Source organism: Blennius ocellaris (genome assembly GCF_963422515.1).
Source record: "Blennius ocellaris genome assembly, chromosome: 17".
In the NCBI taxonomy this organism is placed as follows: Eukaryota; Metazoa; Chordata; class Actinopteri; order Blenniiformes; family Blenniidae; genus Blennius; species Blennius ocellaris.
Window position 1 is genome coordinate 1,696,399 of NC_137666.1, and position 24,884 is coordinate 1,721,282.

The 24,884-nt window shown below is 43.0% G+C and overlaps 1 protein-coding gene across 1 annotated transcript; it reads right to left on the bottom strand.

The window, feature by feature from the left end:
• Positions 1-1,816: 1,816 nt before the first annotated feature.
• LOC308142552 (uncharacterized protein) lies at positions 1,817-13,349 on the bottom strand. Its single transcript, XM_080513032.1, has 18 exons — positions 13,193-13,349; positions 12,148-12,200; positions 11,552-11,627; positions 10,313-10,479; positions 10,137-10,220; positions 9,970-10,026; positions 9,080-9,253; positions 8,729-8,932; positions 8,147-8,201; positions 7,946-8,036; positions 7,694-7,835; positions 6,594-6,698; positions 6,343-6,451; positions 6,087-6,252; positions 5,008-5,082; positions 3,981-4,083; positions 3,521-3,627; positions 1,817-2,649 (listed from the first exon to the last, which is right to left on the bottom strand). The coding sequence occupies exons 1-18, from the start codon at positions 13,224-13,226 to the stop codon at positions 2,508-2,510; spliced, it is 1,944 nt and encodes a 647-aa protein (XP_080369158.1). The 5' UTR covers positions 13,227-13,349; the 3' UTR covers positions 1,817-2,507.
• Positions 13,350-24,884: the final 11,535 nt, after the last annotated feature.

A 24,884-nucleotide genomic window follows, 5' to 3' on the forward strand; every position in this document is an offset into this window, starting at 1 on the left:
TTGTTAAGTAAAGATTTGGCTTCGTTGGAGCGCAGAGTGGCGGGATGTTGATTCCAGCCACCTCGTGAACCCTGACCTCTTTATCAGTCTTTATCCAAGCAGGGGCGGGGGAGGGGAGGGGTGGAGGTGGGGTGGGGGGGGCAAAGCCAAACGGACGAGTCAGATTAAATATAGGCCCTTTTTTTTCGCGAGTTGTTAATGTATCAACCACACGTCAGAGTGCTGCCGGCGGGTTCAACCAGAGTTCATGTTATTAGTATGACCGCTCCTTTCATGCTTCACAATCTCACAGAGATCAAAGGGCTTTGTGGGTCCGTGCCACCGTCGGCCAATTAATGCCCACCAGCGCAGCTGCGCTGCCCAGAAGCTCCGCGCTAAGCACTTTTCACGACTAAAACTCACCAAACTTTGCTTTCATTCCCCGCTTTGCCTCCCCCCCCACCCCCCCACCACCACCATTTTTTCGGTAATTATTCCGCTCTTTGGGAGGACTTTGTAATTCACACTCCAAATGTTGCATAAGAGGAGTCGCCAAAGTGACCTTGGGCCGCTCCAGTCGAATAACAAACACCGTCCGGCCTTTAGCGAAGCGGGATCGGCACAAATCCCACCCACATTACTAGTGAGAAAACACAGCCGGGGAGACATTTTTAAGGCTTAGGAGAGATACAATCTCAAGGACAATGGTTGTTTTCCAGGCATTCAACTGGTCCTCCTCAACTTAAGCTGGCCTGACATGACGGCAGAGGATCTGTTACTCAATGAAATGCAACAGGATACACAGGCAGCGTTAATTGTATGTTTTTATAAAGAAAAGCTGGTGGTGGTGGACACAGAACCACACCAAGGCCACGAATACAGGACTTGTTTGTGACTCGTCGCTGTTGCACTTTTGAGATTTCCTCTCTAAATTACAACTGCATGACGTTAAATGTAATTTTTCCCGTAACTGTCTGGCCTCAGATGCTGATTGTCTACCACACTGGTGTGGAAAGGGGCGACCAATTAGCATTAGCATGAAGAAAGTGAACTCCAGATCTCAGGTCTTCCGGATCAAAGCTGCTTTCCGTTCGCAGTGTCGGAACCAAACATGCAGAAGCTGCAGTTTTTTTTGTTTTGTTTTATGCACCAAATATTTAGAATAAACGCCCCGAAAAGTGCAACTCGTTGAGTTATATCTCTACTCTCTTTTTACAGCTGCCTTTCAGCAGGTATTCATTTTACGTTGCACTTTCGCTCTCGCTTTTATCTTTTCCTGTTTATTATTTTTTCGTCCAGATGCTTTTACCTTTAATATTTTTCTTGTTTTTATTGACCTCTCTTGCCAACTCAGCCGTAAATGTATTTCGAATTGCATTGAAAGTACTTTGGGGTCATTTTTTCCTTCGTGTAAGAGGAAATGAGTAAATCATACAAAACTGTGGACTTGGAAGACTCAGGAAGAATCATCACTTTATCCAGGTTATAAAAATGGTTTAGTGACGACGTTGAGAAAGAAGGACTTATAAAGCTAAAGCATTCGTGTAGCGTTTTCACTTATCAGCGTCTATTTTAATCGCGTCTAATCTCTTTTGCTTTATACATATATATTTGCAATTTTCTGTACTTTCACTTCCTGGAAACAAACTTTAATTTAGAAATCATTCCATCAAACGACATAAGACAGAGGAGGGAGCAGCAACACATCCTGAGTCACTGAATAGAAATAACCCCGTCAGTACTAATCTCTGATACTTTGAGACAAACGTCTCATGATGTATGTCCTTTGACTTTTATAACTCGGTTTATGTACAAAGACAAACCCAAAAAAAAGGGATCAAAACTAAATTTTAATGGGCAAATCAAACCACTGATTTCTACACACATAAAAGCAACTGTAGTATTTAAGAAGACGATTTGAAAATGGCTGAACAAGATCAACACAAGAGAATCACTGCCTTTTAAAATCAGAGGAAATAAAACCCGAACATGTGGCATAGAGACAATGCTGCCCCCTGGTGGAGAACAAATCTAAAATAATTATTTTTTAAACAGGAGTGATCATATTGCCTAAATAATGACATTTAGAATGAGATCAGATGGAAATGGGAAACACTTTTGGGCTTTTTTCCTGAAATCAAAAGTTTCATACTTTATAGTTTCCACGGGTTAAAATAAAAGCAGAAACTCCTTGTTTGTAGGAGCGAGAAGCTGCGGGTCGAATTCAGCGTCACGGGAACTAAAATCTCATCGAGACGTCACCCGTTTAGATCTTTGAGACCAAATAACATTAATTTAGACAAACGGCGGCAAAAAATGTAGTTTGAACTCTTTAACTTTTTTTTCCCCCTCCAGTGATTCAGATAATTCTCTGACTCAGCAGCTCCAGAATCTCTCCATACCATAGAATACTACCATGCAGTAGATTATTGTAATTTATACTAATAGTGACAGGCGACATAGTGCACACATTTTCATCGTTGTGTTTTTTTTTTTACGGGGGACCCCCCCCCCCCCCCCCCCCCATTTCATTTTTGGTTCCCCATAGAACCGAGTCGGCTGGTGAACCGGTCCCGGTCGATGTTCTTGTTCTCCGGGACGTGTCTGAAGGTGCAGTCCTGCCTCGTGCAGCCAGTCGTCCTCCAGAAGAAACACTCCTTCTTGTACATGCTACAAGAAAACAAAATTAATTAATTAATAAATAAAAAATAACACTTTTAAGCTTTTTATTTTTTTTTCCCATGCTCGAGCCCTAAAATGCTTATTTAATCAATAAATTGTGTTTTGGTCTTGATTGACATGGTTTCTTATCCTGACCAGTTTTAATGGCAATATTTTATACAATAATAATACAAATAAATAATAAAAACTAATGTTTACATACAGTGAATGCATGAAAACACATTACAGTAATAATATGAATAATAATAAAAACAAGTCTTCGTAACGTAATCAGTGTAATGTTGTACCGTCGCTTTATTTATTTGTTTTCTATCTTATTTTATTTCTTATTTTTTAGTACTGTATTTGCTATAAAAATGTAAAACTTGAATAAACATATTTGTCAAAAAAAAATAAACAAACAACACCCACTTTAATGGAATTTATAGACGTCAAAATTATGTTTTCAAAAAAGGTTTTTGGGTTTTTTTTTTAACCGTCTGGACCAAATATTCATGTAATTACTTGGAATAGTATCGACTTTGGTAAATGTGTAATAATATTCCCAGAATATTGTCATTATATTATACTATTATATATATTTTTTGTTTTGTTTTAAATCACATGCTGGCCGGACTTTGCAGTATTTGGTAAATTTTCGTACATTTTTTTTAATGCCGTTAATTCAATTACAATTTCAGAAGTAAAAAATAAAAAATCCCACAAGCTTTGTGAATTAACTTCGACAAATCCCATTTATTTCATGTTTGAAACTCTGGCACATTGAATCTGAGGAGCGTTGAAAGCAAGAAAACGACTCTGAGTGCCGTTCAGTCCGTCTGATAACTAAAAAAATTGGCGCCGCGTTGAATTTTCTTACCCGGAGCGTGCCGACGGATCGGTGGCGGCCGATTTCGACGCACCGAGGTCAGAGTGTGTTTTGAAGGGAAATCTGACGGTCAGCGGAGCTCCGTCCACCAGCATCCCCTGGAGGACAAACCAGGATTATTACATACGTTATTACTGTTTTAAATAGTTAGCAGTCACATAAAGCTGTGCAGATGGACACAAACGCACTATAATAAGGTGTCGCTGTTGCAGAAATGAACTGTACTTAAGAGATTTACATGAGAAATGTGAGGAGAAAATACATGCGGGAAATAAAGACAAATCTTATTTCCACACTACTTTATATTGTTAAAATCAGTTCCAGGTTCTTTAATCTGGTTAATCTTCTATTGAAGTGTCGTTACAGTGGTTTTGCACTAAAAAACACAATTCGGACGTACAAATATGTGGTTCGACCACTGAATTGGTCCTTCTGAGGCGACTTTACATACGTCAATACACTCGATGGCTTCGTGGCACTCGTCCAGGCTGGTGTAGTTCACAAAGGCACAGCGCTGCTCCAGCAGCATCTTGATACTGTAGACCGTCCCGGTTCTGACAGGAAGGAAGGAAGGAAGTGGTTTAGTTTATTAAAAAAAATAAAAAAATAAAAAATTTCAATGGGTAACAACTCCGTCTGAAAGTTTGCCTTTGCAAAAGTCATGTCGATCAGTTTCTCTTTAATTTATTAAACCTTTATTCCAACTATTAAGGTTGAATGTCATTGCATAAATTCAATTTACACTTGCACTAAAAACATTTATAGACGTCTAGATAATTCACTTGACTTACTTACATTCAAGATCAAAGAACATTAGAATTTATTAAAAAAAAAAATTTCGTTAAATGTTTACGTTTGGATTTTCTTGCAGTTACATTATTTCGGAATTCAATCGCCACTTAAAGTACTTGGAAATTTAATTTTGCCTTCATACAAAAAAAAAAATTCATAATCAAGTACAAATAATCAGTTGTATTCGTTTTTAAATTTCTAAAAGATTTTCAGTTTGGGTGACATTAAAATAAAATCTAGTAAATCATGCTAAATGTACTGAATGGCAGCTGAAATTAATTTAATTAAAAAATACGTGATGTTTGCAGAATATTTGATGCATTTTACCTCTAAAATGCTGAATTTAGGTTAAAAAAAATCCCATAATGTAGTTTAACTATTGGAAAAAAATTGCACGTATTTTAAATTGACTAGAAAAAATAAAACATTTCAATCCTTTTTTGCTGCATGCTTTATAATTTTTCTTCACGTGAATGGAAAACAAAGCATTTCAAAGTATATAAAGGTCAGATTTTTGTTTTTTTCTTCAACTTAACAAACTGAGGGGTTTGTTAAGCATTCTCAGATTTTAGTTTTTATAATTATGGTATTATAACAGTTAAAGTTGAGATGTTACCCTGTTGGACAAACTGGACATCCTGACACAAATACATGTTGATTAAAAGAGATTAAAACTGATACTCAACCTGCTGAAGAGCTCGTAGAGTCTGACGTAGGTCATGCTGGGACGAAAAGTCCCAACCCAAACAGGGAAAAGCTCCCTGTTAAGGAAACAGCAGGGGGTAAAAAAAAACAAAAAAAAACAGATTAAACCTCATCATTCAATCAGTTTCTCCAGTAAATCGAGCAAAATCAAGAAATAAAGTCGGAGCCGCAAGACACCTTTTGATTTTCCGCACAAAGATTGAAGTTTCAGTTAGAATTTAATAGGGAAAACATTTAATTTGCAAACGTTTTTGGACCCAAATTCATCTGTTTCACATGATTTTACATCATTTTGACATTTGAGCTTTTTAACTGTGGATGTTTTTTTTCCACACATTTTTTTTTTTTTTTTACTTTTTTTCGGAGTTCTTTTTTTAAAGTAATTTTTGCCATTTTTGATGGTTTTAGCCACTTTTCCAGCATCATCTATAGGCTAGCCTGCTATCATGGGCTACATAAAGAAGCTCCCATGCTAATGTTGGCTTTGTGGATGAGCTAATACGCGGTTTAAGTACTAGCTAACATGCATTGTGTCGGTGGACTAGCTAACATGCTCATGTGCACTGTGACATAATGCTAACGCTTAGCTATTTAGCTTAGCATATTAGCATATGAGATAAGACCAGATTCCAGGTCAGGGACACCGAGGGAGCAACCTGTGTGATTTTCAGGTAGATCAGGTAGATCGCAGCCTCGCATGCTAGTTAGCATGCTAACAAAGTTTGTTCGATTGAGCTGAAATTTGGTGGGTGGCCTTGTGGGGGTGCATGGGTTACAAATCACTAGCTAATTAGCTGGATCACCCACTTTTGACCGCATATTTTTCAAAATTTACAATTCATCAGTATTTAAAGGTGCCAGAGGCCATGATAGGGCCCACCCCGACGGACCACAGACCCGGGCGGGAGATCCCGACCAATGCTGCTTGCAGCTTTAATTATTATTTAGTTTTATATCCCAGAGTTAAAAGTCCTTTAGAAAATGTCCTAATAATGTTCCGGAAGCTTTGCAGACCCCTGATATAAATCCTGCAAATAGAGAGAACGTAAAGTGAACCCACGGTTTTGGCGAGATCCTGGAGCGAGGCGTTGGCGAGTGGGAGTGCGACCGGCTTTCCCCGAACTCCCTGATCTGTTGCGCCCGAGAGCGGCCCGCTTGGTGGACAGTCCAGGCCCCCTCGCCATCCTCCTCGTCCTGCGAGGCTGGCGGCTCTCCCGTGGCGCTGGCTGGAAGAAGAAGAGCGGCGTCGTTTAAAATAAATAAAAAAAATTTTTTTTAAATCGCCCGAGAACCATTTTTGGGCGTCTCTGCCATACCGTATAGTGCCGCGTGGCGGTTGGCGATAAACAGAGCCTCCACAGCTTCTCCCAACGTGGCGTAAGTCTTCAGAGCCTCGGAGCTCTGCGCCCAGCTGAAGCCCAGCTCCTGGGGGGGGGGGGCAAAGCTTTGTTATACGCTTATCCATCTTAAAGACGCTTTGTTTGTTTGGGTTAAAAAGCACTTCAAAATAAGGTTTCTCTGAGGATTTCCACTTCCTCCCTTGTAGTTGTCAATAAGCTGCTCCTACCATGAGGTGCAGCGTCTGCGCTCGCTTCAGCTCCTGTGCGGCTTCAACACTGGCGCTTTCCAGCTCCAGCACCTGCTGGTAGGTCAGCGAGGCCTCGTAGTATCGCTGCAGGGCAACAGAGGGACGAACCCCAGGCGTCGTACGTCACGTTGAATGCAGACACAGTAAAAACATTGAGCTGTCCTGTAACACCAGTGGAAGAATCTGCTGTCTGACTATATTATTACAGAATCTCAGTCAATAAAACCCCTCAAGTCCAAAACAAACTCATTCAATTATCTACAAAATGGATAATTTCACTTTCTTTTCTTTTTTTGATAATTAGATTAAGAATTCCATAATATAATTTGTTTTACTCATCACCCAGTCATTATTTGGTTTATTTTTAGTGTCGGTTTTCTGTAATGTTATCAGTGTTTATCAGACAATGTATACATACACACAATATACAAATGTAAATACGCATTCACACCTACACTTTCTCATATTCTCTCCCTCTCACCCAATAATGTTCCAACTCTGGGAGAGAAATGTCTAATATATTTTTTAACGACTTTACAATTCTTTTTTCTTTGCTCCTTTTTACGTTACCAAACTATTTCCTTTCTCCTCTGTTTCCTCCATAAACATAACCAAGTCACACTTTGTGTTTCATATACAAGCACACACACACACACATTATGTAAATAGTATTTGAGGAAGCACTTATATTACTTTTGTATATAGAATATATTGCTCATCATCACACATCTATGGAATTGTTTACTGTTTTGTATTGTTTATCTGCACTACCTTAAATTAAAAAAAAGGTTTTCCTGCAATGCAAAAAAAAACAACAACAAAAAAAGCATTAAACTGTCAGAGTTTTTTTTTTTTTTACCCCCTTAAATGTTCCTGATGTTTCTGGATTTCAGGTAAAAAAAAAAAAAGGCCCAACAAGCTGGGAAATTCACTCTTTATAAGACAAGCTTGGCATTTACTATGGAAATATTCTGCATGAGGAGGCATCAAGTAAAAATAAATGGCACTCATTTTATAAAGCAAAGCCCCGTGTTTTACTAACCGACTGCACGGTAAAGGTCACACAGGCGATGATTTACCTTGAGCCCAGAGAGCGCCTTCCCTTTCCTGAATAACCCTTTGATCCAGCCGGGCTCCATGGCGATGGCCACGTCGGCGTCCCGGAGGGCGTTCTCATACTGCTGTATTCTCTCATAACAGAGCGACCGATTTCCAAATAACCTGAGAACACAAGAGAATAATTCATAGGGGGGGGGCGGGCGTGGAAAAGCAGCTCCTGCCGGAGGACGTATGGAAATGTAGAAGCTGCACTTGGGAGTCTGAACGCTCACTTAAATTCCTTTGGGTTGCATTTAATGGCGTCGGTGAAGTACTGCACCGCCATCTCGTACTGTCCGGAGGCGGCTAAACGATTTCCCATATCTGGGGAAAAAAAGACAAAAGGTTATACCGGTTTCAGTGCATTTTTTTTGTGCGATGTCAGTTTTGGGTTTTATTTATTTTAGAAAATACAAAAAGAGGCTTTAACTTACTGGCAAATTCTCTGCTTTTCTTTGCAAGCGCATCCGTAGAAGGATCCACTTTTTTCTAGAAGGGAAAAAAAAAGAAAGAAAAAAGCCGTTTTACGTGCAACTTCTAATCCAACATGGCGTCAAATATTTACTTTATATATGAGAATTATGGCAACTTATTAAAAGAACATAGTCGTTTATTTTTTTCTAAAAAACGTGAGTTTTGAAAATTGGCTCCGACTTATATTAAGCATCTTTCTGCAAAGATAAAAAAAGACCTTGTGAAACTTTACTCCTATTAAACGACGCCAAATTAAAGGGAACATGTTCTATATTTACACAGAGAATTGCGAGTGCTGAAAAGAAATCTTAACATTTTCTGACATGATTCTGCAGCTACAAGCAGAAAAGTCTGAAAAACGAGGTTGAAGCTGCGCGGCGGTGACGTCATGAGCATCAGCAACATTAACAATTATGAAAAGGGAAAAATAATCCATTATAGCCGCTATTGTTTTATCGAAGGCTGATAAAAGCTTAGTCGAAATGTCCCAGTCGTAAAGCTGCATCAGCAGGTTATAGCCTATACGTTTCAGCGACTCCCACCTCTTTATTAATTGGAGTTTTTTCCTCCTCCTCCTCCTTCAGAACGGCCGTCTTCTCTGCGTCGGGCTTCGTTTCTTTGGGTCGCTCAACTTTTATCGACGCGCTTTTCTCCTTTCCCTGTTCCGTCGCAGGCTTCGGGTTACGGCGACTCTCCTCGGGCTCCGATTTATTGGAAGAAGCATGTGAATTCTCTAAATCCGAATCCTGGAGAGAGGTGAAGCAAAGTGGGCGTCCGTTACTTTACTTCTGTTAGAGGTACTACGGTAATCTGAAAGAGGAGTTTTGCTCCATTTTGAGAATCGCAGTTCAAGATTGCTGCACAAATGTCAGAATTTACCCACACACACACACCTTTTTCTCCTCCTCCGTCTTCATTTCTTTTCGTTTCCCGGCATCACTTTTATTCTCGCCACCTTCCGCCGCCTCAATTGCATGTTGAGATTTATCGCCGTCACCGGGATCACGTTCAATTGTAGTGCTTTCGCTCTGTTTTTCCGAGGAGTCACACTTGGTTTGCTCTTCCTCCTGAAAAGAAGGAAAACGAGACGACAAATTAATACTAACCGACTGCGAACCGATCTTTTTTTTGTTTTATTTATGAAATGATATCTTTTTACCATTTACCCACCGACTTCACTGATTAAGTCTTAAATTATTACCGTTAAGAGTTTTGAATTATTTCTCAGCCGAAATGATTGTCGTTTGTCACAAAGACATTGGCAAAGGATATATTTGAAAAGAATTCTGACTGGTAAATATTTAATCTGAGGAAAAACGAATGAATTATTAAAAAAGAAATGCTGATGATTTTTACTGCTCATGAACTCCTGAATAATTCAGGATCTTCCACACTTTTTAATGATGAGGCGTTTAACACGTCTTCACTGGTTTACACAATGAGGAATAAACCAACGGAGTAGTGAATAAACAGTAAGAATGTTTTAAGTCTTTTTATTTCTTGTAATTTATTCACAATAATTCATCATATTGATTCTAATGAATTATTTAAAACGGAGTGCAAATCGAAATAATGCAGCTTCAAATAGGATGAAGACCTAGAAGTATGTATTTAAGGACATTCATTAATTATTTTTTTTTATTATCTATGGAGACCAAGAAGCTTAAATATTAATTCCAGAAGTCTGACATCGATTTGCTTCATTATCTGTTCAATAATTGTATTTATTATTAGAAAGAGATGAACTACAACCCTGAAACAGAAAAGTTAAGAATGAACTTACTGGTAAATTGTCCTGAACCGCCTTTACTTTCTCGAGCCGTTTCTTTTCTTTCTTACGCTGTCGTGGAAGAAAATGTGTTGCGAGTACCGGTCAAAGCAAAAAAACAACAACAACAACAACAAAATCCAAGTGTGGATTTTCAAAATAATCATAAAATGCGCCCCAACCTTTTTTTTACGTTTGTTCTTCTCACTTTTGTCTTTTCGCCGCTCTTCCTCCAGCAACAATTCTTTTCCAAATTGATCCGCCTCCTGGTTCGAAAAGAAAAAAAAAAAAAACTGCGGTGAACAAACAACCAATTCAATCGTCACCTCCTCGAAGGGAAGAGCTCAAAGTGCGATACCTCGTCCGTTAGTTGTTTGATTTGCGGATGCGGCTCTAAAGGCCCGTCGGTGGCGCCGCGCGGGAAACAATCATCGTCGTCCTCGTCATCGTCCTCGTCATCGTCATAATCGTCGTCCTCGTCGGAATATATAATGTCGCCCTCGAGGGGATTTAAAAAATTTAAACCTGCGAGACGGGACAGAGGCGAATCCAAAAAGTTCATATTGTGACGCTGCAGCTGTGGAAATACGAGCTTCAGTTCTCAGTTATTTGTAGAAAATACGATGAAGTTAGTTTGATTGTGACCAAATTTAACACAACGTGAGGCTGAGCTGAGGAAAGACGCATCACTTCAACATTTTCTGACGAGACTGGATTTATTTTTGATTTTATGGCTTTAGGATTGTCAAAAAATAAATAAATAAAAAGTACATGAAGTGAGTGTTTTTAACTCTTTTTCTACAATAATTCAGTCAATATGTCAGTTTTTTTGTTTTTTAAATGCCACTTGTTGCACCGTTTTCAACAGTATTTGGACACAAAGCTCTTTTTTAAAGTGTATTTCTCAATATAGGTCACAGGCTACACCCACACCACCCGGCCTTCTCCAAAGACCTCCGTCCACACGTCACTCTGAACTCGGCTCAGGGCGCCGTGACTCACCAAACGCACCAAAAACGCAGAAGAAGGTAAAGCACATAGAACTTTGGAAGTAGAATCCTGCACATAAACCTGTAATAACTCTAGTTCTATAGGTCTTCCTGCTGTTAGCATCCTGTAGCTTCTGCAGCTCTACCGGAGCTTGTCGTCCCTGATTGTTGTGGTTATTTGATGACATCACGGAGGCGGTGGGGGGGTGGGGGGGGTTACATCATCTATAGTCCACAGATGATCGTTGGACAGCACGAGCCGGGGTTTTACAATTTCCCCACTCTGCGACTAGTGTTAAAAAAAAACACACAACCTGTTTTCGCGCTTCTAAAACCGCCTCATGTGGACGACAGGCCAGAATCGGCACGTTTCGGTGAACCGGTTTCCTGGTGTGGACGGCCCCACAATCTGGGCGTGACTGGTAACGAGATGTACTTCTGCCTGTTCCCGTCGTCGGTGACGAGGCAGGAATAAAAGATCCGTCGGGGGAGAAATAAAGCAAGTAGCAACGAGTTCCAATTAAAGAATTGTAATTCTACCGAGGCCGTGGGTGCACTACGCCAGCCTCTGAGCATCGGTACAGACGAGTCAGCGAACGGTTTCTCACCAAAAAAGTTAGGCGCGAACACGTTCATGAAGGAGCTCACAGACGTCCGTCCACTGAGATAATCAACCATCGACTCCTGGGGGGGGGGGGGAGAGAAATGACCCACAATGTGAAAAACATAGGAGGAATATTCAAGACGCTTATTTATTTATTTTTAAATGAGTCATCAAGTGGGCTTGTCTGCTCAATTATTGTTTTATCTGTGCTGAATAATTGCCAAGAATGTGCAACGCAGTTTTATAATGCCTCTCCAATTTTGGGCGGCGTGATGTCAGCTCTAACTGAAGGCGTCAATAACGCTGATTCGGCACTTTGGAAAATCCAATCTGGGAGATCCACACTTCTAATCCCAAGTGTTTTCACCAGAAATGTGTAATTATAAATATCCCTGCCAGATGCACCTCGTGGAGCCACTATATTTACTGAAGCCATTTACATTTTATGTGAAACTAAACTTTCTTTCAAAGTGTTCAGATATCACAAAAGTGGCTGGTTCAATTTATGGTATTTAACCAGGAGCATACCGAGAACTGGAAAAACCTGTTCTGCCACAACGTGAAAATAAAATAAAAATAAAAATCTTGGATCACACTCACATGTGTTTCCATCAGTCTGGAGTTTTCCCGGATCCTCACCAATGACGTGTTTGCTGAAAGGCAGAGGAAAGTTGGCGTCAATCAATCATTCAAATGACATAAGATTGATTCTCAAAACACGTTTCAGCCGACTTTGGTTCATCTGAAATAACAAAATGTATTTTTTTTTTTTTAATCCAAAGGGAAGGGAAGGTAAGGCTTGAAATATTTCTATTCTACATGGAAATACACTCAAAAAAACTAAATGAGGTAGTTTAACAACAAAATAGCCTCCTGCTGTGATTAACAAGTCCTCCAGCATCCTGTACTTTTACATTTAGAAGAGAGGCAACACGTCTCTCTCCAATTCATGTGCAATTTACTTTAAATCAGACTTGGATGTTTGCAGAATATCAGTCAAACATGACCTGGTTCCACAGGCCAAAGCATCACACACTCACACCTTCACACCACTAATGTTCACGTGGACTTTGGAGTTTAGTTTAGCAGGTTTAAGATCCACCGTGGCCTCATTTGTTCATGAGATACTGCACATTTGGAAACTGAACATTTGCACAACACATATCCTTCTGTGTCCCACCCTCATATCTGCAGATAGCGAGTGTCCTTATATGTGTCGTATATTTATGGAGGTCATCCTGTCATAAGCTCAACTGGAATACAAGAATAAAATCACGAATAAAAAAAAGCAAATAAACTATGTATTCTCGAGCCACGAGATCACGGTGAAGCCACATGTGTGGCTGAACTTTACTGTTACTGGTTAATTATACAATATGTTGGTAAGCATATAGAAAATTGAAAAGACTGGCTTGTTATTTTGGTCTATTTTGGCTAAGCTAGTATTTGTGGACAGGCTCCTCTGAGTCATGCAGCACCGCGATTAAAGCTGGTTTCGACGCGTGATCACAGTTTGGTTTCTGTGTTTACAGCTCAGGTTTGTTGTAAAGCTAAAAGTCGCTCCACGTGAGGACAGTCACAGTCCAATTGCACAGAAATGAAACTCCAGATGACAAGCGCGAATAAATAACGACCGCAGCTTTACCGTGGCTTTTTACGGCGATCTTCTTCCGAGGCATCGTGTCCGGGTATGATCGAGGAGTCCAGCCCAGAGCAAACGTTCAGGCTTTTTTATTTTTTTTAATTATTATTATTATTATTATTTCCGCGTTTCAGCGCTGCTCCAGCGGTCCTGCTGCCGCGCTGCTTCTTCTTCTGTCGGTCTAACGAGCGTCGGAATCGTGGCGATTTGAAACACTGCCACCTTCTGGGCAGAGTCTCGTACCGCAAAAGCCGGAAAATGTGCGCATGCGCAGCTCTGAAGGAACTGACGTGACCTCATCAAAAGCATTTTTGGTCTATTTTGTGCGTGTGTGTGTTTGGCGTCAAGAAGTAGTTTATTCTGGAAACGTTTAATCCCACAATCTTTATTAAAGTAATAAATAGTATTAAAACTTGATGGTATGAGACTTTGGATGTAAAACTATAGAAACGTACGATGCAACAGACATGTTGAACTTGAGTTATTGATATTTATAAAATCCGGATGGATGTTAACATTATATTATAACAGGGGAAACATAGCAAAAGTGACAAAATATCAAGTATTTGTTCATATGTAATAAACAATTAAAAAAAAAAACCTCTGCATAGTTTGAGGGACATAACTCCTAATAAAAAGCAAAATGTTACATGGTTTTCATGAGTTATTGTTCCTTCTCTCTTCAGTCAAGCTCTTCTCATTCAAAATGATCAGTTGACCCGACCAGGGGATTGATTGTTGGGTTCTTGTATTTGTCTACAGTGTCTGATTAAATATAAGGCCTTATATGAAATAACACGGATAAATAAACCTATAACCACATGCACATGTATGTAATAACACTTGACAATGGTCAGAAATAATGTCATGGTATTTCACGTTGCCTGTGCATGCAAGTAGTTCACCATCAATCAGAAAGTAGTTCAATTCAATTCAACTTTATTTATACAGCACCAAATGCAACACAGGTGCTTTTAACAGAGAAATGGGAAAAATCCAACAGATCCACTTGAGCAAGCAGGTTTTGGTTTTTTTTGCAACTGTGGAAAGGAAAAACTCCCCCAACAGGGAGAAACCTTTGCAGAAACCAGACTCAGAGGTGGCGGCATTCTGCTGACCGGTTGGGGTGGAGGGACAGAGGAGAGGAGAGGAGAGGACAAAGAAGACAGAGAGATTGGAGGGAGACAGAAACTTCATTCGGGTAGTCGGCGAGAAACAGACCCTGGTCCGGGTGGAGAGAGGTATCTGATTCTGGGATCTGGTTCCACAAGACGGGAGCTTGAGAGCCTGTTGTTGTTCTTGTTAATTAGATGGAGGGATGTTTTGAGTGGATGATCTATCCAAGTGCAGGCCACGATTGAAGTCTTCGCCAATAATCAGGTTGATATTGAAAATGTCTGGCATCAACCCGAGCACTTTCTTGAATAAATGAGAACAAATTTTTTTAAGTGCGTTTCCTGCAGAACTGTGATGTTACGGTGTGACTTCGGAGGCTCAGGTGCGGATAAACCAGCTGGAGACAGACGAGTACAATGGACGAGTTTATTAACAAGAGCGAGGGAACACAAGGCTCTGTGGGCTTCGGTGGCAGGAGGCTGAGGCTGGGTTGCGGAAGCAGGAGTTACTGGGGGCAGGAGTCGGGTCTGGTCACTGTGGGTCAGGAAACCGGGGAGGCTGAGGCTGGCGAGTGCAGGGAGTGTTACGATCCAGCGCCGAGTGGACTCGAGCACCCGTTTAAGAGGTGCAGATGATTAGGAGAAGACGAGCTCCACCCGGTCGTCGCAGCTGAACAGAATCAGGTAATGAATCCCTCAGCAACTCTCACTTCCTCAAACACAGCCTGAAACAATGACACATGATCCCCGATTTAAGACATTTTAAGTGGCACTCCTCCCACCAATCCCCTGACTTTGTGAGAAAAGCCATCAACCTGCAACATTATTGAACTACAACGGGGGAAAAAAGAAAGACATTGTTAGGACTTAGGCCTCTCACCCAGCAGGATGATGGGAAAGGGGGTGTGGTTTTAGCGCTCCCGCGCTTGGGGTTGTTGCTGACTGTTCAGTCGAGTTTTGGCGGTTGCTCAATAAAGACTTGTTCCGACCTTTCGCTCCGACTCATCCTTCGTCCTGCCACAACATAACAAATAAAGAAAAAAAAAAACATTAAGAAAATGACATAAAATGAAATATTTCAACCATTCCGCTGTTGCAAATAGGAAATTGTAAATTAAGCTCTTCACAATAGTAATCGAGGTAGGCAGCTTGTAAGAGAATGGAAGTTAGACAAGCCAGTCTCCATTAAGGAAAAACATCAGGCCACCCGTGACATAATGCTCTCTGAAAGCGTTTGTGCTCCAGCATTTTAGACTGAGCTGACCTGCACTGTGTTGCTGCATTTTAAGAATTGTATACCTCCTTATTTATCTACTTGAGTTTTATGTATCCCTAGCACTGCGAAGCACTTTTAGACCACCACTGACCCTGTGTCGTTTACATCTTTGCATTTTAAGCCTCTTAAACTTTGCATCTGATCGCATGATCTTTAAGATATACCTACTCTTGTGAAGCACTTTTCGACAGCTGTTTGTGAAAAGCGCCATAAAAATAAAGTTTATTTATTTACTAGTTTACTTCCCATAATTCCAAATCGGAAACTAGGCTTGCTCCAAAGGATCTACTTGGCTGGCGTGAAAGCAGCTCACGCTTCGGCAACTTCCTTTCATCTCGTGAAATCTGAATCCGCGGTCCTTGGAAAGTTAGCTCTTTCTTGCTAGTGATCCTGCGGAAGATTCATATTAATTCTTCAAATTCATGCCCATAGTGTATTTTTAAGATGAAGTGGCATGGTGGCTCACCAACTCCTTGCCGCTGCTGGAGAGCTCTATGGGCACGATCGATAATTGGCTTTTCCTTCAGTTCCAAATCATCTTTTAATAGGCCCACTGCAAACTCCGTGGGCGCTTGGCCAAGCTCCATCACCTCTTTCAGTCCCGTGATTCTCAGGTTCTGCCTCTTTGAGCACCCTTCTAGGGCCAGACATTTCCTGTTAATGCGGTTGAATTGTTGGGTGAGGTGCTTCACTTCCGCTTCCAGCTCTACCACTCTATCCACTGCGGCAGACGCTGAGTGATCCAGTCCCTGTAGCATGTTAGCCAGTTACTCGGTCTGTGCCAGAAGAGCCGTGATGCTTGATTCAGTTGCTTTTTTTAAAGTGGCAATTTCGGCTCTCAGTGTGACCGTGACGTATGCAATTTTTTTTTCTCCTATCTTCTCACAGATGTCCGTTTTTATCGTGTGTAGCTTGGAGCATAATGATGCCATTTTGGTTAGCACAGAATTTTCCTTTGCGCTTCCTGTTGCTGCGTCACCGCGCTCACCTTCCGACCAGTCCGCGACTCCTCTGGGGCCTTCTCCAGCTTGATCTCTTTGGGGTTTGTTTGCTTTCCTTGAGTTCGGCATTCTTGCACATTCTGGAGGAAATCAACTTCACAGGTACCCAAGACTCCCCCTTGAACTGCAACCTTATCATGGTGGGGGAGTTTGAGCACCCGAATGACCCTCGGAGCTATGTTGTCGGGGGGCTTGCCCCCCCAGTAGGGTCTCCCAAGGCAAACAGGTCCGAGGCGACGGGTCAGACTAAAAGCAGTTCGCAAGACCCCCTATGAACACACACACGAGGAGCACGGAGACGTCGCCCGGTTTGGCGCAGCCGGGGCCACACCCTGGAGCCAGGCCCGGGGTGGAGGCTCGCACGCGAGCGCCTGGTGGCCGGGTTCTTGCCCGCGGGACCCGCCGGGCTCAGCCCGAAGGGACGACGCGGGCCCCTCCTCTTCATCCTCCTGTGGGCCCACCACCTACAGAGGCTGCCGTAGGGGTCGGGTGCAATGTGGATTGGGTGGCAGTCGACGGCAGGGGCCTCGACGACCCGATCCCCGGACACAAACTCTGGCTTTTGGGACATGGAATGTGACCTCGCTGGGGGGGGGGAGGAGCCCGAGCTTGTGAGGGAGGCTGAGAGATACCGTCTAGATATAGTCGGGCTCACCTCCACTCACAGCTTGGACTCTGGAACCCAGCTCCTCGACAGGGGCTGGTTACTCCACTTCTCTGGAGTTGCCCGCGGTGTAAGGCGGCGGGCTGGAGTGGGCTTGCTTATTGCCCCACAGCTCAGCCGCCATGTGTTGGAGTTCACCCCGGTGAGCGAGAGGGTTGCGTCCCTACGCCTTCAAGTAGGGGACAGGTCTCTGACTGTTGTCTCGGCCTATGCACCGAACAGCAGCTCAGAGTACCCAACCTTCTTGGAGTCCCTGGGAGGGGTGCTGGATAGTGCCCCAACTGGGGACTCCATTGTTCTCCTGGGGGACTTCAACACCCACGTGGGCAATGACAGTGAGACTTGGAAGGGGGTGATTGGGAGGAACGGCTTCCCCGATCTGAACCCGAGTGGTGTTCTGTTATTGGACTTCTGTGCTAGTCACAGTTTGTCCATAACGAACACCATGTTCGAGCACAGGGGTGTCCATAAGTGCACGTGGCACCAGGACACCCTAGGCCGGAGGTCAATGATAGACTTTGTGGTCGTGTCATCTGATCTCCGGCCGCGTGTCTTGGACACTCGGGTAAAGAGAGGAGCAGAGCTGTCAGCTGATCACCACCTGGTGGTGAGTTGGATGCGCTGGACTGGGAGGAGGCCGGATAGACTCGGCAGGCCCAAACGTGTTATGAGGGTCTGCTGGGAACATCTGGCCGAGCCCTCCATCCGCGCAGTTTTCAACTCCCACCTCCTGGAGAGCTTCTCACAGATCCCGAGGGAGGTTGGAGACATTGAGTCCGAGTGGACCATGTTCTCCACTTCCATTGTTGAAGCTGCTGCTCGGAGCTGTGGCCGCAGGGTCTCTGGCGCCTGTGGTGGCGGCAATCCCCGAACCCGGTGGTGGAAACCGGAAGTAAGGGATGGCGTCAAGCTGAAGAAGGAGTCCTACCGGGCACTGTTAGCTCATAGGACTCCCGAGGCAATCGACAGGTACCGGCAGGCCAAGCGAGCCGCAGCCCGGGCTGTGGTGGAGGCAAAAACTCGGGTCTGGGAGGAGTTCGGAGAGGCCATGGAGGAGGACTTTCGGTCGGCCTCGAGGAAATCCTGGCAAACCGTCCGGCGCCTCAGGCGGGGGAAGCAGTTCTCCATCAACACTGTTTACAGTGGAAGTGGGGAGCTGTTGACCTCAACTGGGGATATCGTTGGGCGGTGGAAGGAATACTTCGAGGACCTCCTCAATCCCACCACCACGTCTTCCATTGAGGAAGCAGAGGCTGGGTTCTCAGAGGTGGACTTGTCCATTTCCCAAGCTGAAGTCACAGAGGTTGTTGTGAAGCTCCTCGGTGGCAAGGCACTGGGAGTGGATGAGATTCGCCCAGAGTTCCTTAAGTCTCTGGATGTGCAGGGACTGTCGTGGCTGACTCGTCTCTGCAACATCGCGTGGCGGGCGGGGACAGTACCTCTGGACTGGCAGACCGGGGTGGTGGTCCCTCTTTTCAAGAACGGGGATCGGAGGGTGTGTTCCAACTACAGAGGGATCACACTCCTCAGCCTCCCCGGGAAAGTCTATTCCAGGGTACTGGAGAGGAGGGTCCGGCCGTTAGTCGAACCTCGGATCCAAGAGGAACAATGCGGTTTTCGTCCTGGTCGTGGAACACTGGACCAGCTCTATACCCTCCACCAGGTGCTTGAGGGTTCGTGGGAGTTCGCCCAACCAGTCCACGTGTTTTGTGGATCTGGAGAAGGCGTTCGACCGCGTCCCCCGAGATGTCCTGTGGGGGGTGCTCCGGGAGTATGGAGTCTGGGGTCCCTTGTTGAGGGCTGTTCGGTCTTTGTATTCCCGGAGTAGGAGTCTGGTTCGCATTGCCGGCAGTAAGTCGGACCTGTTCCCAGTGCACGTTGGCCTCCGGCAGGGGTGTCCTTTATCACCGGTTCTGTTCATTACCTATATGGACAGAATTTCTAGGCACAGCCGGGGGCCGGAGGGGGTCCAGTTTGGGGACCACAGGATCTCATCTCTGCTATTTGCGGATGATGTGGTTCTGTTGGCCCCATCAAGCCTGGATCTCCAGCGTGCACTGACACGGTTCGCAGCCGAGTGTGAAGCAGCTGGGATGAAGATCAGCACCTCTAAATCCGAGGCCATGGTTCTCGACCGGAAAAAGGTCTCTGTGTCTGCCCCTGTGTGTCTCACCCCGTGTTTCCAATTAACCAATGGCCTTCTCCCTCTGTGTGTTCCTATCGTTGTGTTCCACCTTTGTCAACCCTTTACTTGTGTATTTAAACCCCTCTCCCTCTGTTGTCTTTGTCGGTTCGGCTCATAAAATTGTCTCAACAACTTGTTGCCTTGTTGCTTCTCTTGTCGCCCTTGCGTCTCCTGTGACCTGTCCCTGTCTGGCCTGGTTCCTTACTTTCCCATGTCCTCCCCAGTCTTTAGTCTCCTGGGTCTCCCCCTCCCAGTCTCTTGTCTCCTGTGTTCCCTGAACTGTCTCGTCAACACATCTCCTTATTGCCCTTGTGTCTCCTGAGTGTCATTGTGTTCCCTGGACTGCAATAAACCTGCTTTTTATGGTTCATTACATTCACCCATTCACACCCACACACATGAACACACCATTGGAGGCTGCAGCCATGCAAGGCGATGTCACTCCAATGGGAGCAGTTTAGGGTTCAATGTCTTGCTCAAGGACACGTACGCAGGCAGAGATGGAAGTCTAACCTGCAATGTTATGATTGAAAGACGACCGCTCTACCAACAAAATAACCTGCTGAAGATGTTTCTCTTTTGTGGTAATGCCCGATAGCCCGTCAAACAGGAGATGACATGCCTGGGAACCACAGATTTCTGTGAAGTCATAGTATGAACAACACTATCTATACTTCCAAGCTCATCACAGAGACTTCTCAGAATACCCTTGGCAAAAGTCTCAATGTCTTTGGACTTGTTGATAATGCAAGCATCCGTGGCCTCTGGCCATACGTCTTCAAACAGCCAATTTTGTATTGTGTCTTGAATAATTGCCAAATCTAGTGAATCTATGCCTGCCTTCTTGAATGTCTGCCGAACAAGAGAATCAACCGTCAATAAGATCCATTCTCTCTTTAAATCTAGCACTGTTTCCTGTGGCAAAGCTTTACCACCAGTCCCCGCCACTACTTTGGGAGTCACTGGTAATGGAGTATCTATCACTCTATATGGAAAAGCCTGTAAAACACGTTTGGTGTGGTGCTTATCCTGGACATCAAACCACCATCTCATTAGTGCCAGCAAGCCTAGAATATTGTCATCAATCAGAGAATCTACACTCTCCTGTGTATGGCCTGTCCTCTGGACCCGTTGTGGGGGAATCTCCCCCACACTATCTAAAAAGATCTGTCTTAGTCCATCAAGGAATGCAACGTTCTTGCCTTGTGAAACGTCTTTCAGTCTCACAAAGTCAGTGGCATCATGGCCGCTCAAATCGGTTTCAAGTAGACGGTCAACTCGTTCAGTAATCTCCTCCATCGTCTGGCTATATTTGGAGAAGCAGTATTTGGCCCTGAGCTGGATAACATTGCGAAGAATTAAAGCCCTCGTATACTGCATTCCAAAGAAAGCCCTGATCTGGTTTCTAATTCCCTCGATCGACACTTTGACAGTCATGGACAATTTGTGACCCTTCAATTGACCAGTTAGGTCTCTAACAATTTTATGTGCAACTGGCCCCATCTCCTCCCCCATGAAAGTTGCTATTGGTTCTCTGTGAACTTCAGCAATGTCCTCCAACAAGGGCTGAGCAAACTCATTGACAGCCTTAGTCATGACATTGTGTATAGCATGAGCTATTTCCTGTTTACCCCTGACATCAAGCTTTATGGCAATCATATCAGGGGTCTCAGTCTCTATTAATGGGTAATTTGAGTTGGCAATAGTTTCCCATGAGCTGTTGTCGTCATCTGTCTCTATTGCGTTTTCAATAAATAGCACAGGTGTTCCTTCTAAAGAGCTCTCCTCTGAATCTGAATCTGTCGGCATGATATTTGTTCTCTTGACAGGAGTTTCAGCATTTTTTCTCTGCTTCCGTTGCCTAAATCTACACACACATCCCACCTTACCAAGATAATCTTTAAGTATTTTTGCTGCATGCTTGATCATTCTACTAAGATTTATTGGGGGAGAAATGTCCAAAGCAGCTTGCCCAAGAGAGAGCTTGGATTTAACAATCCTAGTTACTTGGTTGGCAATAGCTTCCCTCAGGTATATTGAACTGGCACTGGAAGCCTTTTTAACATTCAGCAAATCTGCAAAACCTTTATGGATCGAGTCCCCGATGATATCTGAAATGATCTGTCTTTGCACAAAACATTTCATGTCACTAAATGCAGATAAAATAAACCTGGACACCTTTGTAATTATGCCCACAAGTAGTTCGGCCAATATTAAGTTTGTAGCCAAATCTGGGCTGCAATCATACAGCGACTTCCACCTTTCCTCAGTCATCCTTTCAGCGAAGGACCTGATTAGTGGAGAAACAATGTCCTCAACTGCCTCTCTGCAGTTGATCACCATTTTGTTTTTTTTGGCAGTAGTAGACTGTGATTTTGCTGCGCTCATATTTTGTACAATTGACTCTGTGTCTGGTAATGTTCAATGATGCTCAATGATGTTCTCTAAATTTGCCTTGCCTCAGACATCAAAGCTCTTTGAAGTTGATGACATTGACTTGAAAGGGCTTTCAAGTGCTTTGAAGAGGCTCCTTCAGGATTCAAAACGACAGGTTTACCAATGTTAAGCAAATAGATCAATTCAACCTGTGTTAATGGGAAGTAGGGGCTAATTTTCAGCCCTGGAGTTTCATACCTCTAACCGGCCCACCTTAGATCACAAACTATTAAAATCATGCAATTACAATCTACACGTGAAGTTTATAGCGCTGTTCTGTAAAGCCTTGTAATTCAGTTTATTTTTCTAAATTGTTTTTCATGCATTCCAAGTAAGGGTTGCTTCATAATGCATTTAGTTCAACACAAGTGCACCAACATTATACAATACATCTTTTTAGAAATATATAATTTCAGAATGCATATTTCAAAAGGTGTGTACAGATATCCAATTCTGGTCTCGCTTTGATCCCAGTTCAGATGGTGACATCAGAACTTTGATCTCACTTTGATCTCACAAGTGAGTGTCCAGGCCACTGCAACAGTCACACTCGCATTTGCTCCAGGAAATGATCTAGTTTACATTTAATTTTCAAAAGATACCCCAATAAATAGTAACCAAAATTAATTTTGAAATGTCAAATTTGAAAATTAAAATGCATTACCATAAATGATTTTCTATTTTAAGGTTCTGGCTGCATAGTTTGACTCATAAATAAAAATCAACGATCAACCATCCAAACTGCATTCTCATCTTCTTATTCAGGTTGCACATTTTGTCACAGAACTCAAAAGACAAACTAAATCAATCTTTATTTATATACCACTTTTTATACATTGAAGCAACACAAAGTGCTTTAACAAGACTTAAAAACAGTGCAAAGATAAAATAGATGAATAAAAAGCAAATGAACACACGCGCACACATGCAGACACACACCATACGTGAAGACATGCCTGGTGATGTGAAGACGTGGCAGGGCACCGAGGACTAAGGTGAGGAAAGGGCCGCATTTTGGGCCTTCCACACTGGGGGGTCGGCACAACTTTTGACCACAGGGGGCGCCGTCCTACAGATTCCACCGCCAGCCGGGCAGACCAGCCAATCCCACCAAATATGTGGGGGGACCAGCCAGATGCCCGGGCAGGGAAACCCATGGGACGGCACCACCCTGGGCAAAACCGGCTACCACCAGTGTAGCGCCCCCTAGAGGAACCACTGGAGATAAAAAAAATTCAGTTAAGAACCTAATAAAAGTAGAAAATTAGATAATTTTCTAAAATAAATAAAAGTAGATAAATACATTGATAAAATACATAAACAGATATACATAAATATATAAATAAAATATATATTTATAAAAATTTAAAAAATTTGAAAAAATATAAATATATAAAAACATACATACTGATATATAAAATCAGTTAAAAGCCTGATTAAAAAGGTGAGTTTTTAACCCTTTTTTAAGAGCCTCAACAGCCTCTGCAGCCCTGAGGTTCCCCAGGTTTGTTCCACAAACGGGGGCCGTAGGAGCTGAACGCAGCCTCCCCGTGAGTCTTGGTCCTCGTTTGAGGGACGATTAAAAGGCCGGTGCCGGAGGACCTCAGGGCCGGCGAGGGTTGATATGATAAAAGTAGTTTGGATAAATAAGAGGGCGCAAAACCATTAAGACACTTAAAAACTAGTAAAATAACCTTTAAATCGATCCTGAGGTGAACGGGGAGCCAATGCAGCGATTTTAAAATAGGCGTGATGTAGGCGTGATTTAATTGATAAGACCATTTTATTTCACTGTTCATCCAACAGCGTGCAACTGGTAATGCTCATATCCCATCAGCGTTCCTCTTTCAATATGGGCAGATGTGGCATGCTTCCATGCATTGAGGCAGGTTGTCTGGTTACACAAGAGATAATCAGGCAGCCGCTGAAAATTCTGGATCCCCATGGAGTCCAACTGAGGCGTTGCCTTTGGTGATGTTTGTATCAGAACCCAGGCCCAAACTCTTGAAGCAAAGTGGACAAACTAATAACAATACCATCAACAATACTTGAACACAGGAGTAATCCCCCAATGTCTCAAACCAAATGGCAATAAAACTTGGAAAAACACACCACTGTCCCATTAATGGAGAGAAACAGAGCCATTTCTTTTTCCCAGAAAACTGTTATCTCATAAATTCGGAAAAACAGAGCCGCATTTATTTTTTTTGTCAAAACATTTTTTTCTCAGAATTATAAGATAATCATATCATCAATTCAGAAAAAACAGAGTAATTTTTTGTCTTTTCAAGTGATTGCAATACACTTCCGTCCGATTTGAAACGTTATTCAGACTCAGATTCAGATTCAGAATGACTTTATTAATCCCTTGGGATGACTCCCTGAGGGAAATTCCAAGTTCCAGCAGCTTTTTACAGGACAGGAGCAGCACACAGAGCAAAGAATAAAGAATAAATAAAATAGGATAAGTCTAAAAAAGGAGGACACTGGCCACAACAGACTGGTAAAACATCCACAGCAGTTTGCTGCAGATGTTGAAGGAGCGCAGTCTCCTCAGGAAGTACAGAGAGAATGTGGCCAGTTGTTTAGTTGGTGTTTGTAAAAAGTTGAGTTGAAGGAAAAGCTTACAGCACCTGGTATTCCCAGGCGGTCTCCCATCCAAGTACTAACCAGGCCCGACCCTGCTTAGCTTCCGAGATCAGACGAGATCGGGCGTGTTCAGGGTGGTATGGCCGTAAGCAAAGGCTGAGTGAATGAATAGCCGTTTTATAAGTGATGCAATACACTTTGTTCTAAGAATATGGAAAAGTATTAGGTTGGAATGGTACTAGGGCCACTGAAATTTTTTTTTAATTCTGAGTATTAAAAAAAAAAACCCAACTCAGTCGCTTCAGAAAAAAAAGTCAAAAATCAAAGTCAATTTTTAAAATTTTTTTCAGGGAAAAAAAAAAAGGTAATAAGTTAATGTTAGCATTTTCTGAAGAAAACAAAGTGTAGGTAAAAAACGTCACTTCGAGA

Bases quoted from the DNA above. Each gene is read 5' to 3' on its own strand.
- LOC308142552 (XM_080513032.1), bottom strand. From the start codon at position 13,226: ATGCCTCGGAAGAAGATCGCCGTAAAAAGCCACG. The intron at 9,254-9,969 runs GTAAGTTCATTC...CCTTCTTTTCAG, and splicing joins CGGTTCAGGACAATTTACCA to GAGGAAGAGCAAACCAAGTG. The intron at 8,202-8,728 runs GTGGGAGTCGCT...TTTCCCTTCTAG, and splicing joins AAACTCCAATTAATAAAGAG to AAAAAAGTGGATCCTTCTAC.